Below are 15,065 nucleotides of genomic sequence, written 5' to 3'. Positions count from 1 at the left end.
TTTATAACAAGTTTTTTGAAAAATTTATTTTTATTATTTATAATAACATTATATTATATATTAAATATATAAACAATAAATAAATAAACAATAAAATAAATATTATTACTTTTGTTATCTTTTTCTTCCGTTTTGGAGCTTGGAAAAATATGGAGGACTTTTAGAGCTTCGTGCTGATAACGTGTTGTGAAAAAGTAAAAATTTACGGTAAAAAGTAAAAATCTCAAACTCTCAAAATTATCACACTACACACTTTATATATTTTTCTCTCAACTCAATTGTGATTTTCTTCACAAATGAGAGATCTATTTATAGAAAATCTTTACAAATAATCCAAAAATAAAATCATCATTACCTTACATCATCACACACTAATTTTCAATATTTACAACTCTTATTTTCAACATTCAAATATTCAACATACACATTTTAAATATTAATTTTCAACATTAATATTATTTTTTGCACAATATTTGTGATGATACGAGCGTGTCAGTTGTTATAACAAAACAACACCAAAATTACTGTTAAAATTTAACTTCTACGACTCAAACGAAAATGAATTCTAAACTCGATCGTTCGCTCTAATCTCTTTAACGGATAGAACACCAAAAATAAGTGAAAGATAAGGAAATTTGATGAAATAAATCACAACATGATTGTTTATATATAAATTAGTATGAAATTACAAAAACATAAAATATAATAAAATTCTGTTGAAAACTGAATGAGAATGAAACGTCCACTACTCGTTTTCTTAAAAAGTATTAGAATTTTTTTTATTTTTTTTAACCCTCAATGATTCGGCCGAAACTGTATAATTATTTATAAAATAGTTTGCACCATTTCTAAAAATAAAACAACCACTAACATTTAAAAATACAAAGGAAAATAGTTTGAATCATAACAACATCAATCGTTTGCAACTCTTTAACTTAACAAAATTGTTAAAACTAGCAACCTCTCAAAAACCAAAAATTAATTCTAAACTCGATCGTTCGCTATAATCTCTTTAACGGATAAAACACCAAAAATAAGTGAAAGATGAGGAAATTTGATTAAATAAATCATGATACTCTGGAAAGAGCTCGGGTCATTCTTGGACTCGGACGGAAAGAGAAAACTTAAACGAGTCAAATTCCAATTTGTTCCAAAGAGTAGAGCGTGGATAAAATTTAGACAGGATCCTATATCCCGGACAGGGTCCTATAGCCCAACCAGGGTACTCTCGCCCGACCAGGGTCCTCCAGTCCGGTCAGGGTGCTCTCCCTCGACCAGGGTACTTTCGTCCGACCAGGGTACTCTCGTCCCGACAAGGTACTCTCGCCCGACCAGGGTACTTTCGCCCGGACAGGGTTCAGGTCACTTGACCAATAGAGTCACCATGCATCATTAGCATGATAATCAATGCCTATGACAAGACCCGAATAGTATGGGTCGCCATGCCTACTAACAGATGATAGGACATGGACAGTTGTCAGAGTACAAGACATGGGCAGTTGTTAGTGTACAGGGTATGCACAGTTGTCAGATGATAGAGCATGTGAAGCTGTCAGAGGACATGGCATGAGCAGTTGTCTAATCAGGAACAGTGTCCATGCACTATAATCGAGGTCATCTTCTTCCCTATAAATACCCAGGTTTGCTCATTTAACAAACATGGCAATCTAATGCATTCAATAAATTCTCTCTCTACTTGGTGAACCTTGTACTGACTTGAGCGTCGGAGTGGTTATGTCGGAAACCCTTCCGGCGCCCCACTAACATTATCTTGTTGAGTGTGTGCAGATTGCCTGACCCGAGGTCATCCAACCAGTTCACCTGGGCAGACCATGCCAGAGCACCCGGGCAGACCATGCCAGACCACCCGGGAGATCAGGCCAGAGCACATGGGCAGACCATGCCAGACCACCCGGGAGATCAGACCAGGTCATACTCATCTCATCATGTCAAAATCTTTACTAGAAAAGTAAACTTCTATACTCCGGTATATTACCCACCCAAGCTCACCAAATCTACCGCGGAATCATCAAATCACAACATGATTGTTTATATATAACTCAGTATGAAATTGCAAATACATGAAAATATAATAAAATTTTGTTGAAAACTGAATGAGAATGACTTCTAAATGCTAAAATATGGACCGAAAACATGAAAGATGCTGGAATATTGACACTATAACTATGGAAATATTTGCATAGAATTTGCACATTTGTGCTATTGAATGTGTTCAATCTGACAGTCATACATTTTTTGTTTAGTGATGAGTTTCCCCACTCTTTCCATTAACTTGGCCACGATCTCTCTATAAAACAATTCCCCCCTCCTTCATTGATTCGAATTATTTGAACAAACTAATGGGCTTTTCCATACACCTAGTTTCTTTGTATTTGGGTCAGATTAATTGGGCTCAAATACTTTTGGACCAAACAACTGTCCCTCGCAAGCATTGGCCAATTGTGTCAATATACATGTACATAAATCCTTATCCACTCGTTTACAAGATGAGGCCCAAAGCTGCCTTCTCAAACCTGGATCAAACTTGGGTCGTGCTTTCTCAGAAGAAGATTCTATCGTAAATCCTCAAACAATATTTCATTCCCGCTTCATATTTGGTGATTGTTGATTTGACATTGTGATTGTTGGATGTTGGATGAGAGATACAAATAGGTTTGTATGTGATGTTGTGTGTTGGTTGCTGGAAATGAGTTTTTCATTGTTTCTTATAACTTGGTCTAGTTAAGCCCACTCATTTCACCAATTTCTAATAAAGACATAGGTTGGCTTAAAAACTTCTCACTCATGATTATTTTCTCAATTTATCCCCTCATGGAAACAAAACGCAATCAATCTGATAAAAGTAGCACAACAGCCGAATTCGTCTAACTATTTCCATCCTCGAATAATAAAAAAACAAATATTTATAAAAGTGGCCTTAAGACCCACTTCAAATAAAGTATTGAAACAAAACACTAAATACATACAAAATTGGCCAAAAAACCTAATCTATACGAAAGAAAACTTATAGAACCGCAGCTGCGTTGCATAGTATTCCCATTTTGCTCTACTTTTTTTCTTTTATTCTTCTCTATCTAGGCACGCAAGTCTAACTCTCTGCTCGTTATCTTTATCTACCACACCTTTTAGGTGACCCGGAGGCCCACCTCATGGTTTATCATGCACAAACAAGCAAAAAATTTACACAAGTGGCTGTATAGCCTACTTTATCAATGATGTTTAAAATCCTCAATAACATCAGACCAAAATATATGTACAAGTGGCCCCATGGCCGACTCCCCACATATAGACTATCTTCAGGTAACCAGGAGGCCCACACTTTGGAATGTTAATGTTCACACATTGCATTGATTTAAAAAAGTGGCTGCATAGCCCATTTTATCTACAATATTTTGTATATTCAAGCAATTATAAAAAAATAGAAACATATGTTAAAATGGCCATACAACCAACTCCCTGCTAGATACAAACCTCTATGATCTCTTTACTTACTCCTTCCTTCGCTTTCTTCTCTAATACTTGGAAAGTGTGGCTTTAAATAATGGCAATTTATGCTTCTTTTATGTGGTTGGACATCTAAAATTGACAACCAATATCCATTTCCCTCCATGACCTTATGCACCTTAAATAATTCTTCCCGGTTTGGAGACCATTTGCCCAAATCCTTTTACTTTGTTCCCAAAAGTAGTATTGTTTTCCATATGATTTCCCTTCAAGAGTACTTTTCTTGTTGACTCTCTTATTGTTGATCATTATCACTTTCTTCTTCTATAACAGTAAGACATTATATGTTTGGATTCTTAGTTTTTCTATTTCTTCTAACTCCATGATCATTGCCTCGCTATAATGTTCAGGAGAGAGTTATTCTGTTTTTCCACTCACATTGATGACACTGTGAATTCTAATGGTAAGACTGCATCATAGTCAAACATGACGGCGAAAGGGCTTACCCTAGTTGACTCCCTTTAGAAGTTCTATTCCCCCACAACGTTTCTATAAGGTCCAAAAATAAGATAATGTAACCTAACTGCAAGCGAATCTAGGGAAAGTTGAAAATGACTAATTAAATGGTTTTAATTACATGAATTAAATATAATGTGCATATCTACATGTTTAAAAAGTAATTTTCTACATGAATGCATAAAAACTGTGTTTTAAAAGATTATTCGAGACGCGATAGAGAAAAAGAGACCGGAAACCATATGAGAGAAAATATTTTTATTAAATAATTATTTTTAATTTTTTAATGTGTGATGTATTTTAAATGAAATTTTTGAAAATGAGGCGTTTTAATGTTTTTTAACACGTACCGACAATCAAATTTTGACAAAAATAGTGACGTTTTGAGAACTCGACTAATAATTTCACAAACTTTCCTAAACAAAATATTTTAAATATTTACTAATGGGCTTAATAGGTCTATTATACTAGGTTAATGGATCTAAGCACGCACCTTGTGTTATATATCAAAAAAATAACCTAAAACCCTACCCATAACCCACATAAACTCACGCCCTACCCCTCACAAACACACTAGGACTCTCCCTAGCTGAAACATGGCCACACACACACACACCACTTTGAGAAAGAAAAAACACGAAAATCTTGAAGAAAAATCAGTAAGGTGCATCCCTCATCTCTCCACCAACGTCCCTCGCATTGCTTCCTATAGGGGCAGGGACTTTGCAGCTGTAGGGATGTGTTCGATGATCCTAGGAGAGGCTAGTCAAGGTCTTGGATTGATTGCATGAGGCTTGGGTCGAAAGCTATGGAGGAACTGCAGCTATGGAGGGTCGCGCATGGCTTTTGGGCCTGGCTTGAAGGGTTGGGCTCGTTTGGGGCATTATTCTTGGTCTAGTAGCTTTCTATGGGTTCGGTTTAGGTCCTATGGTCGATTGTTAGGGGATGGAAGGGTTGTCTATGGCTTAGGTTTGAAGAAATTCAAGGTTAGTTAACGTAGGGTTACCAAATCATGCGCAAAGAATTCAGTAGGTGTCCTAGGCTGATCCAAAGGTTTAATGGGCTTAAATTGGGTTGAATATGGTTTAGTCGGGTGTTATTAAGCCTTGGTGCAAATTTGGTAAAGTTTCGAATCAATACGAGTCAAAACTTAGATGTAAATATAAGTTTAAAAACGAATCGAGGAAATTATCGAAAAGATAAATTTTAAGCCTAAGAAATATTTAAGGGAGTGTTTAAGGTAATATGTTAAGTTTGGGATTATTTGGGATGTCGTTTCAAGGTCTAGGGATAATTATGGAAAATTATGCGTCTAAGGATAAAACGGTCATTTTACACCTAAAAATTTTTAGACGTCCTGGCAGTGTCGTGCCCTGAATGATGTAATACATGTTAAAATGTTTATTTTATATGTTTATGAAATTTTATGATGAAACGTAAGTGCTAATAGACATGTTGCATGCTTGGTTTAAAAGAAAATTATTTATATATGCATGAATTTTTATAAGAGATGAAAATATGAAAAGTTGAATGAGGTGAATTGATTGTGACTAATACGATGACACGATGATATGTAAGGCCAATACTCAGTTGACGGGTGAGACTGTCGCTGATGTCTCCGCCGCCTGGTACCATGGTTATACGTAAATGGATCCATCGACTAACAGTTGATACGAAAGTCACAATTAAGGATTTGAATTCATTGAAAGGGACACGTATACGTATATGATGAAAGGAAATATGATATGATATGATTAAAGAAAATATGATATGATATAATTGGATAAAACCGTAAAATATCATTAAATAAATATTTTTTTTGAATAAGAATCGATAAAACACAAGCCACTGGTCAGCTCATCGGACACCTAATCTAACAAAAATAACTTATTAAAACTAGAATTTAGTAGCATATATTTAACAAAATTATAAAAAGACAAAAATATTGAATCAAAATATAATTTTCACGTAATTTAATATCAAATAAAATATGAAAATTTTTATTTGCACTCGATTTCATGTTACATTCCATTCATTTTATGAATAAAATTTATTAATAAAATAAAATACAAATTTTCATTTAATATACAAAAGAATATTGTCTTTTTCTTTAGATGCCTGCGCAGAAGTTTCCTCACATGTGGCAGCCAAGATTACGTCTACGTCTAGTCCACACCAACCAAACAACATAAAAAGTTAAAATAAATTACGCAAATTGGGATTGAAAATGGACATTTATTAATTTATTGTTAAATTTCATTCATAATTTTATAATATAGTTAAAAAAATTTCCTCTTCCAAATAAAATAAATTTTTTTTGCATATTATAAATTTTTGTTTTGTTTTGTTGAAACTTAAATCATGTCTATAATATTTTAGCATAGATTCTTTGGAATAAGTTATATATTATTCTTTGCGTCTTGGATTCTTATTTGGGCTTTTTCTGAACATTTTGAATGATTATTAAATTGTGTCGTGGTTTAAATATTTCAAACTTTTGTTGTTAGGCCGCCCAATTTGACCTTTTTAAACTCAAATTATGATTATTCCAAGAAAAAGTTGATCGATTAGGTGTTTATATGATCGTTTATATATATATATATATAACGTGTGTGTGTGTGTGTGTATATATTCCAACGTTTTTTTTTTACTTAACAAAATGACATAAATTTCAAATAATAAAATATTTTTATATTCTAACAATCTTATACACACGTTGTCTATGTATAAGATAGTTTTTCATTTACAATAATTTTTCGTGTTTACTAGTTTTTGCATAAAAAGATTAAAGATTATATGGAAAATAATAACTTTGGAAATGCCTTTTCGTAGATTTTTAACTTAATTAGAACAATGGTTTTAGTATATAACTTTTTTTAAAAAAATTTATCGTGTTTCATTATAATTTTTTGAATATCATGCAGCTATAATATGGATAATTATTTTTTATTTTTCATCTTTTATAGTATAGTATAGTATAGTATAGTATAGATGCGTGAATTGAATTGTATGGTTTCGTGTTATTCAATTGGAAAAAGCGTTACCAACGAAGCGATTGTTCCAAACAACGCTTTCAAGTCACATATAGTTCCTACCACAATCCGACTTTGATGTTTAGAGGTAGACATCACATGATGCGTTAGGGGATCATGGTGTCGAAACCACCCATTATTTTTATCGCATGAATACAAGGGGAGAGATTAATTTAAGAAAACTGATATAGTAAGTGTATGGAATGCGATGATTATTTTTGTCGGGAGAACGATCGAATCGTAGTGTTTGGACAGTTGTACGGTTTAAAAGATTTAAGTTGTATTGTTACCACCAGCTATAGTTTTTGTTAAAGCGACGAGCGCTCAGTCTTACAATTGATAACAGAGCCAAGGTCACTGGTTCGATTCACATTGATTGTAATGAATACAATTATTAGGAGGGATATTGTTGAAGTGCAATAATTGTCCCTGTTGGAAGAGCGGTCGAATCGTGATGCTTGGGCTGATATACTAATTAAAATATTTGAGTTGCATCATTACCACTGATTATAGTTTTCGGTAAAGCGACAAACGATTGATCACACAATTGATATCAAAGTCAAGGTCACGGGTTTGATTCTCATTGATAGCAAGAAATACAATTATTGAGAGATATATTTTTGGAGTGCAATAATTGATTCTACCGAGAGAGCGATCGAATTGTGGTACTCGAGCTATTGTACAGCTTAAAATATTTGAGTTACATTGTTACTACCAGCTATCACTTTTAGTAAAATTACAAGCGATCGATCCTACAATAAATATTATCACTGCCTTTTTTTGTTTCTTTTCAACACTTTGATATTCTAGAAATCATGCTTTCAGGATTTCATTTTATCATTTGGATTGACTTGTTTGAAATCATGGATGATCTCAAATGTGGTAGAGGTGTTTACCTAAATTTAATCAAGAGATTTTGAGTTTATTTTCTTTTCCTCGTATCAGATATTTTCTTGTAATTCATCACCCAAAGACAACATAAATGCATTTTCAATACACGATATTAATTTAGACAAATGTTATGGCGATTGAGACGATGGGTTTGAAAAACATTAAGAGTAGATCTCTTTTGAGACGATCTCACGAATCTTTATCTGTGAGACAGATCAACCCAACCGATATTCACAATAAAAAGTAATACTCTTAGCATAAAAAGTAATGCTTCTTTATGGATGACCCAAATAAGAGATCTGTCTCACAAAATAAGATCTGTGAGACCGTCTCACACAAGTTTTTGTCAAGTATCAAAAAATTATTTCAAATATATCTTCGAATCAAATCCTTTAATTTAAATTAAATACATCCCATCCGAAGACAATCTCAAATTTTTAAAGTTGCAGACATGAAAATTGCAAAATAACAAGTATCATATCAATCAAAGTTTGGAGACTGAGTCGTATACGACATCATAACACGAATGCGAAACGAGCTAACTTGTGATTTCGCATATTTCATCTCATTTGAAAAACTATGTTCACCTTCAATAGAATTAGCAAGTAAAAGCCACATGACCAATTTAGTGTTTTATTGCTGAGAACAAAACAAGATAGAAATGAATGCCATATAGACTGAGTGAATAGAATAGTATATATTCACCTCATGACCCATTCATATAAAAATTCAGCGCATCAAAATATTGGGTTCAATGCAAAAGTATGAACAAGTTACAAGCTCAAATACAGATGCTGCAAACTAGATATGTTCATCAATCAATTGAGAAACTTACAATAATTCATCAAATATGCAACTATATCGCTATTTAACACGTTCTTCCAAGTTTCAAATATCGACAATAAATTAGTAACAAACCAATCATGCACGCACTGGCAAATTATGGTCTCGAGTTTGTAGTAGAAAGACAAAAAAAAACTGGAACGATCATCACCTCTGATAGCCAGCTGGTGGATAGCCGGCTGGTGGATAGCCGGCAGGTGGGTAGCCCGGGGCCTGATGAGGTGGAGGATAATTGGGCTGGCCATATGCAGGTGGATATCCAACAGACGGGGGATATGGCTGATCGAGACGCGACATTTGCTGGACATTCGGCGCCATCATTGGTTGTGGGCCGAACTTTCCGTCTCGCTTGTCCATTTCGATCTTGTGTTGCGTCTGAAATATCAAGACCAAACAAGCAGTGTTCAAAGATGAGAAACCACGAGCTAGTTAATGTTAACTACATGCTTATGCGACATTTGAATCCATGATTTTGTAGAGATAGTGAAAAGGGCAGAGAAAGATAGGTAACTTGCTTTTAATCCTTTCTCCTTTCAAAGAGTCAGGATTACATTCTTAAGATGCATTTAATGTAGGTGAGTCAAACAGGGTGAGAAGAATAAAAGAAAAGCATAAATCAGAAAAAATATATAAAACACAACAATGCAAACATTTTATTCAAGTCTTTAAAACCAAACCAAAGAATGGCAATTTTCTTAATGTTTTACCACAAAGAATCAAGGACTAAAGAGAATACCAACGTGTACAACAAACAATGTGATGAGTATTTTCATAAAATCCAGTTTTATTTTAATTCACAATTTCTGAATGTTCAGAAAGTCACTTCCTCATTCTCACATCAGATGAAGGGCCAAAGTCAAGTAGTGTTTTTAGACAAATATAAAATATATATTTAATACTGAACGTATTTGCATTTGAAGTGGGGCAATTGCCCTCCAGGTATCCCTACAAGGTTCACCCATATTTCTCGTGTCAAAGTCTATAAATTTTACTGTATCATAATCCACCAAGTAATCATATGAAGTTTGTGCTAACCTGCATGCAAGCGCAAACCCTGCAAAGCATAAAAATATTTAGTTATTTTCGGAAGATATCATTACAACTCAACAACCTTTACCAGAAATCGGATGAGCTAATGCTAAGTTTCTTACGAGCAGTACACCATATCAGAGAAGCAAGACAGTATCTGAGAAGCCTCTGAAAGTTCCTCACTTCCAACAATCATTGCAACGATTGAAAAAATGCAAGCAATTTGTTGGAGGCAAAACATGAAACCCTAAAAGTAAAGAATCAATACAAGATCAAATAGGGTACAAAAACTCAAAGATACAGGCATATTTAGTAGTGGAGACTAGGGTTGATGCGAAAATAGATCCAGAGAGAGAAACTATACAATTATGCAATTATCACATTGCGTCGTCTGTATGTTAAACTCATCTTGCAATAAAAACCTTGTTGATGCTACTGAATTTCCAAAGCATAGGAACACCTGAAATTTTGAAAGACAATAAATAGATAATAAGAATTGGTCTCAGTACATTACTATTAATCATAATTGAAAAATGGCGATTAAAGTGACCGTATATAATGTTTCATTTTAAGATAAAATACCAGTTCTTAAAAACAATCAAAACCAAATTTGGTTTTACCTCTGTGGCAAGGCAAAATTCAGGGCAACGACTTTCTCCACATCGACCACTGCAAGGCATATAGCCAGCACAGCAGACATACCTGTTGAACACACAATTACACTTTAATCATGCAAGCAGTTGGATCCAATAACAAGCTAGCAAGGGAGGAGACTTCAACTACCGAGTCATATCATTGTAAAGGGCTCTTTTCCGAAGCATATAAGATATACACGGTCCACTGCAAATTTTGAAATCACGAAATAAGTACAATTTCATCAGGTCAGTTGACAACACAATAATTTTCAAAAGAACTCTGATATTGTTCAATCAACTCATTTCAATATCATTGATCCATAACACATGAATTCCATTTCACATACATAATGCATAGAAAGCTTCATTTATATCATACAATCAGTCCTCTTTGTAGCACGGATACTCCTAAAAAAAATTTCTAAAGTATCGGACATAAATACAACACAGATACGGATTACGACATAAGTACAATTTCATCAGGTCAACACAAAAGTTTTCAAAAGAACTCTGATATCGTTCGATCAACTATCATTTCCATATCACTGATCCATAACACATGAATTTCATTTCACATACATAATATATAGAAAGCTTCATTTGTATCATACAATCAGGCCTTGATTCAATTTTACATTGACTCTTTAACTATGAGGCACATCAATCAGAATTTTGGTTTACTTTGAAGTAATTTACAGTCCCGTGTTAGCATCATTATATTTCTTCATCAAACCTAGAGGAAACAGTTTTATGCCGACACTAAGCTAAGAATAGCATAGTTATTATCTATGGATATCATATTCAGACGACACCACTGAAGCATGAAAAGCTCAGTCAAGGGACCACCTTGAAATAAAATAGAGGTTTCTCGAGATAGCCATGAACAGATATCCTTAATCAACTGATGACACGAAACAAGACTAATAGGATATAGAAGATCTTATACTTTATTTTCTAAAGCAGATCTTGTTGACACAGAAAGTATATAACTTTAGTTGCGTACCTCTACAACAAAAGTGGGAGCCTAACAAAAGTTCATAGTACCATTTGGACTTTAATTCCAATAATCAATTGCCAAAAACAAAAAACAATATTTACACTATGCCTTAAAAAGGGATTGATTCTGTAAAAAGAAGGCAGTCAGATCGTAAGCAAAAACAAAATAATAAAAGGAATAAAGTTGTTCAAATCATGATAATACCTCTCGAGCATGAGGGATACTGAGATCCATTTCACAGTAAGAAATAATACTCATGGAGTAAGAAACTTTCATTACTCATTGTTCTACATTAACCTTTGAATAGTGGTAAATTTATCACTCCTTAGTCGTGTATGTGCATTAAAATCAATGCAGAACTATATAATATATTTTCTGTGAATGTGAAACCATGCACGGGGAATTAAAATATTCGTGCAAGTCAAAGTCAATCTAAAATCTGGTGACCAAAAAAAAAAGAAGAAAGAAATTAATGTTCGATCCATGAAATTTAAATAAATTGCTCAAAGCAACTCTCTTGTCAAAGACAAGTTTTAATATTGTACTAATATGTCTTACCGCAAAAAACAGCAATTGACTTTTCATCTATTAGGGGAAAAAATATCGAACTTCGAACAAGAACTCAGATCAGAACGCAATAGCAACTTTAATCACCACAAAAACACCAAAAAATCACAGCACAACAAAATCGAAACTCCATTACTCACTCACCACCACAGCGCCAAGCAACAATCTGCAAAATAGAAACCCAACACAAAAAGGAAATCATAAAAAGGTAAAACAGTTACCCATCATTTACAGAAACAACTACATACATAAAAAAAAAGTTGGAATAAAATAAAACATACAGGGAGGATCATTCTGAATGGTGCGCATAAGATCTGTGTGCCATAGGTTCCGGTAGTTCTGCCGCTGCTGCATCTTATCCAAATGTTGCTGCGAGCCCATTTCCGCTGCTTCTCCTTCTCCGCAGAAACTGAAATCGAATCTGAGTTTTGATTTTTGAGCGAAGAAGAGAAAAATCCCAAAGATGGACTGAGATTTCAGAGGAAAGCGTAGAAATACAGCTGGGGATGTGGATAATTGCGAGGCTTCGAAGAAACGACTGCTTTCATAGTACGTTGAATATAAAGAAGTAATTAATTAGCACACAGAATCGGTATTTTAATAAATTATTATAAAATTAATTTTTTTTTTTACCAAACTATAATAAAATGAGAGCTTTTTAAAATATGTGACACTTTGAGAAACAATTCCTCGTATTCTACTATAATTTTTTTTTTTTAAAAAAAGAAATTCCAGACATGTCTTGATATATATGTCTTTGTTTGATAGTACTTTACACTTCCTGATTTTGTCATGTTTTGCATAATTTTAAAAAATACCAGAAAATCACCTTATTTTGGTTCTATATATTTGTTTTTTTGAAATTTTGATCATATATCTTGTTAAATTTCAGTTTTAATCAGATATATATTTTTTTTGTGATTTTAGTTATTTTCCTACATGGCACTGATATGGCACAAATATAACGTTGACGTGGCGTTGACGTGTGTAATGTCACATCAACACTTCCGATGAAAAGGGAATAAAATCGCCAACAACGGAGAAAATACGAGATTAAAACTGAAATTTGATAACATAGAGACTAAAATCACGAAGTGAAAAAAATTACAAGACCAATTTTCTCTTAAATTACTTTTTTTTAAAAAAACATTACTATTTGTTTATCATGAAAATTTGCTGGTGTGTTAGGCACATAATCATGCCAAAGTTTTAAATAATCTGACTTTTACGCTCAAGTGACGTGGATCTCGATTCGATTGTTCGTTCTAACTCCCTCGGTAAGCCACAAAACTAAGATATTAAATGAGGAATTTGATGAAAATTGCATAAAAGAAATTCATGAACAATACCAAAATTAATTGTGCTATTATGAATTGGATTCAACATCTTTTACAACTAAAAATAAAAATAAAAATTGAAGGAATGGGCTAAAAAAACTAATGGAATTATACTACTGATAATTAGAAATAAACGAAATAAGATGAACTTGAATTAATGAAATTTTTCAGAGAGCATTTTGTTGTGATTTTGTACAAGTTGATTGTTGATTTTGTTGTCGAGAGGCTTTCTGATGACTTCTGTCATCTTTTTGTTCAACTCTTCCGAGCAACTTGACCACATTCCACCACGATCGATCATGGATCATGGGTCAACTTCGCCGGTCATGCACACATCATCTCTTTAAACCGCCCAACTCTCCACACTTCATGGAGGCTAATCAAGTGGGTTTTTAAATTTAAATTGGGTTTACACTATTTGGGCCTAACAAATGCCCATCTAGTCAATTTGTCAGATGATCCAATTTGGCTATTTATATACCTTTGCTGCTGACTTTGTCCATTCCAAAATTTTTGCATGAAACCTATATTGTATTCACATTTCTCTTGACACGTTCTGCCTCCCGATAACATCTCACATCCTCCAAGCGAATTCCAACAATGATAATCTTCTAAGCCTAAACATTTTACAAGTTACCAATCCTCAAACTTTCAACCTCAAGCAAACAAATTTACGAGTATTTTCACTTTCCGCATCTTCATTCCTCGATCTTTTTTTTTTACTGCATTCATCCTCCCTCACATTCAACAGTCTCGCTGCGACTCAAGCTCCTCCAGCGGCGTTCCTTTTTTTTTTTGTTCCTGCAATCTACCCCAAGTTCTTCTTTCATCGTGCTTTGCTTCTTCCATTATTCAGGATTTCTCACATCACAACTGTGGGGACCCAGACGCTAACTCGATTATCTTTGAGATTAAATGGATCAACTATATAATATGGTCAACTTTTTTTTTAAAATTGCGCAGCATACAAACAAGTGTATGAATCTATACGACAAGTTATGTAACTTCTTATAGAAATACCAGATCAAATGTCGAATCTACATAGGATCTATCATCAAACAAACTCAAGTCAGACTATACAACTAGGGTTTATCAATTCCACATCAACGTTGTATACACAATCTACAACTAAGCCCGAAATCTCCACGCTAGTCTTGATCTCTTAATCTCTTCGTGACCCTGATCATGTCCCACCTGTTGTCATGCACACATACAGACACAACAACAGCCGGAAACTCCGGTGAGAATAAATCCCAGTATAAAACATGTATACATGCAATACATAAAATCATATGCGTAAGCATAAATCATGTATCAAGAATATGAATCATAATTTATGACACATTAGTGAATACAGATAAAACTCTTGACTCGATTCACATCTAAATCTAGGGATCCCGGTGTGAATAAGACGTAACAATCTCCCACCTACTCTCCCAATCGAGGTGGCGGTACGTCTTATTCCCAGACTTTGGTCCTCTCTATATCGAATATCTACAATCGGAGTCGATCTTCTCCTACGCACATCGATACAACCGAACGTCCAGTAGCTTGGATGATCTGCCACATACTCTCCTATCTCAATGCTTTAATATAGAGCTATATAAAGCAGAAACACCTATCACGGTATAACAATCTAGTATGTGATTTTGGGACAACTCAAACCAAATCTGATTCGAGTTATATCTCCTGATCAAACATTGAATTATACATGTCTTTCTGTCAATCTGATTTTGTCGAAGTCTCGAACTCA

At 34.0% G+C, this 15,065-nt stretch overlaps 1 protein-coding gene across 1 annotated transcript; it reads right to left on the bottom strand.

Annotated features, from left to right (window-relative positions):
- Nucleotides 1-8,627: 8,627 nt before the first annotated feature.
- On the bottom strand, nucleotides 8,628-12,527 carry LOC140984649 (uncharacterized). Its single transcript, XM_073452197.1, has 8 exons — nucleotides 12,257-12,527; nucleotides 12,120-12,141; nucleotides 10,560-10,616; nucleotides 10,397-10,478; nucleotides 10,141-10,236; nucleotides 9,899-10,023; nucleotides 9,783-9,801; nucleotides 8,628-9,122 (listed from the first exon to the last, which is right to left on the bottom strand). The coding sequence occupies exons 1-8, from the start codon at nucleotides 12,354-12,356 to the stop codon at nucleotides 8,895-8,897; spliced, it is 729 nt and encodes a 242-aa protein (XP_073308298.1). The 5' UTR covers nucleotides 12,357-12,527; the 3' UTR covers nucleotides 8,628-8,894.
- Nucleotides 12,528-15,065: the final 2,538 nt, after the last annotated feature.

This window comes from Primulina huaijiensis, chromosome 9 (assembly GCF_012295235.1).
Source record: "Primulina huaijiensis isolate GDHJ02 chromosome 9, ASM1229523v2, whole genome shotgun sequence".
Taxonomy (NCBI): domain Eukaryota; kingdom Viridiplantae; phylum Streptophyta; class Magnoliopsida; order Lamiales; family Gesneriaceae; genus Primulina; species Primulina huaijiensis.
The sequence above is the reverse complement of the archived record's forward strand: the minus strand, read 5'-3'. Positions and strand labels throughout refer to the sequence as shown.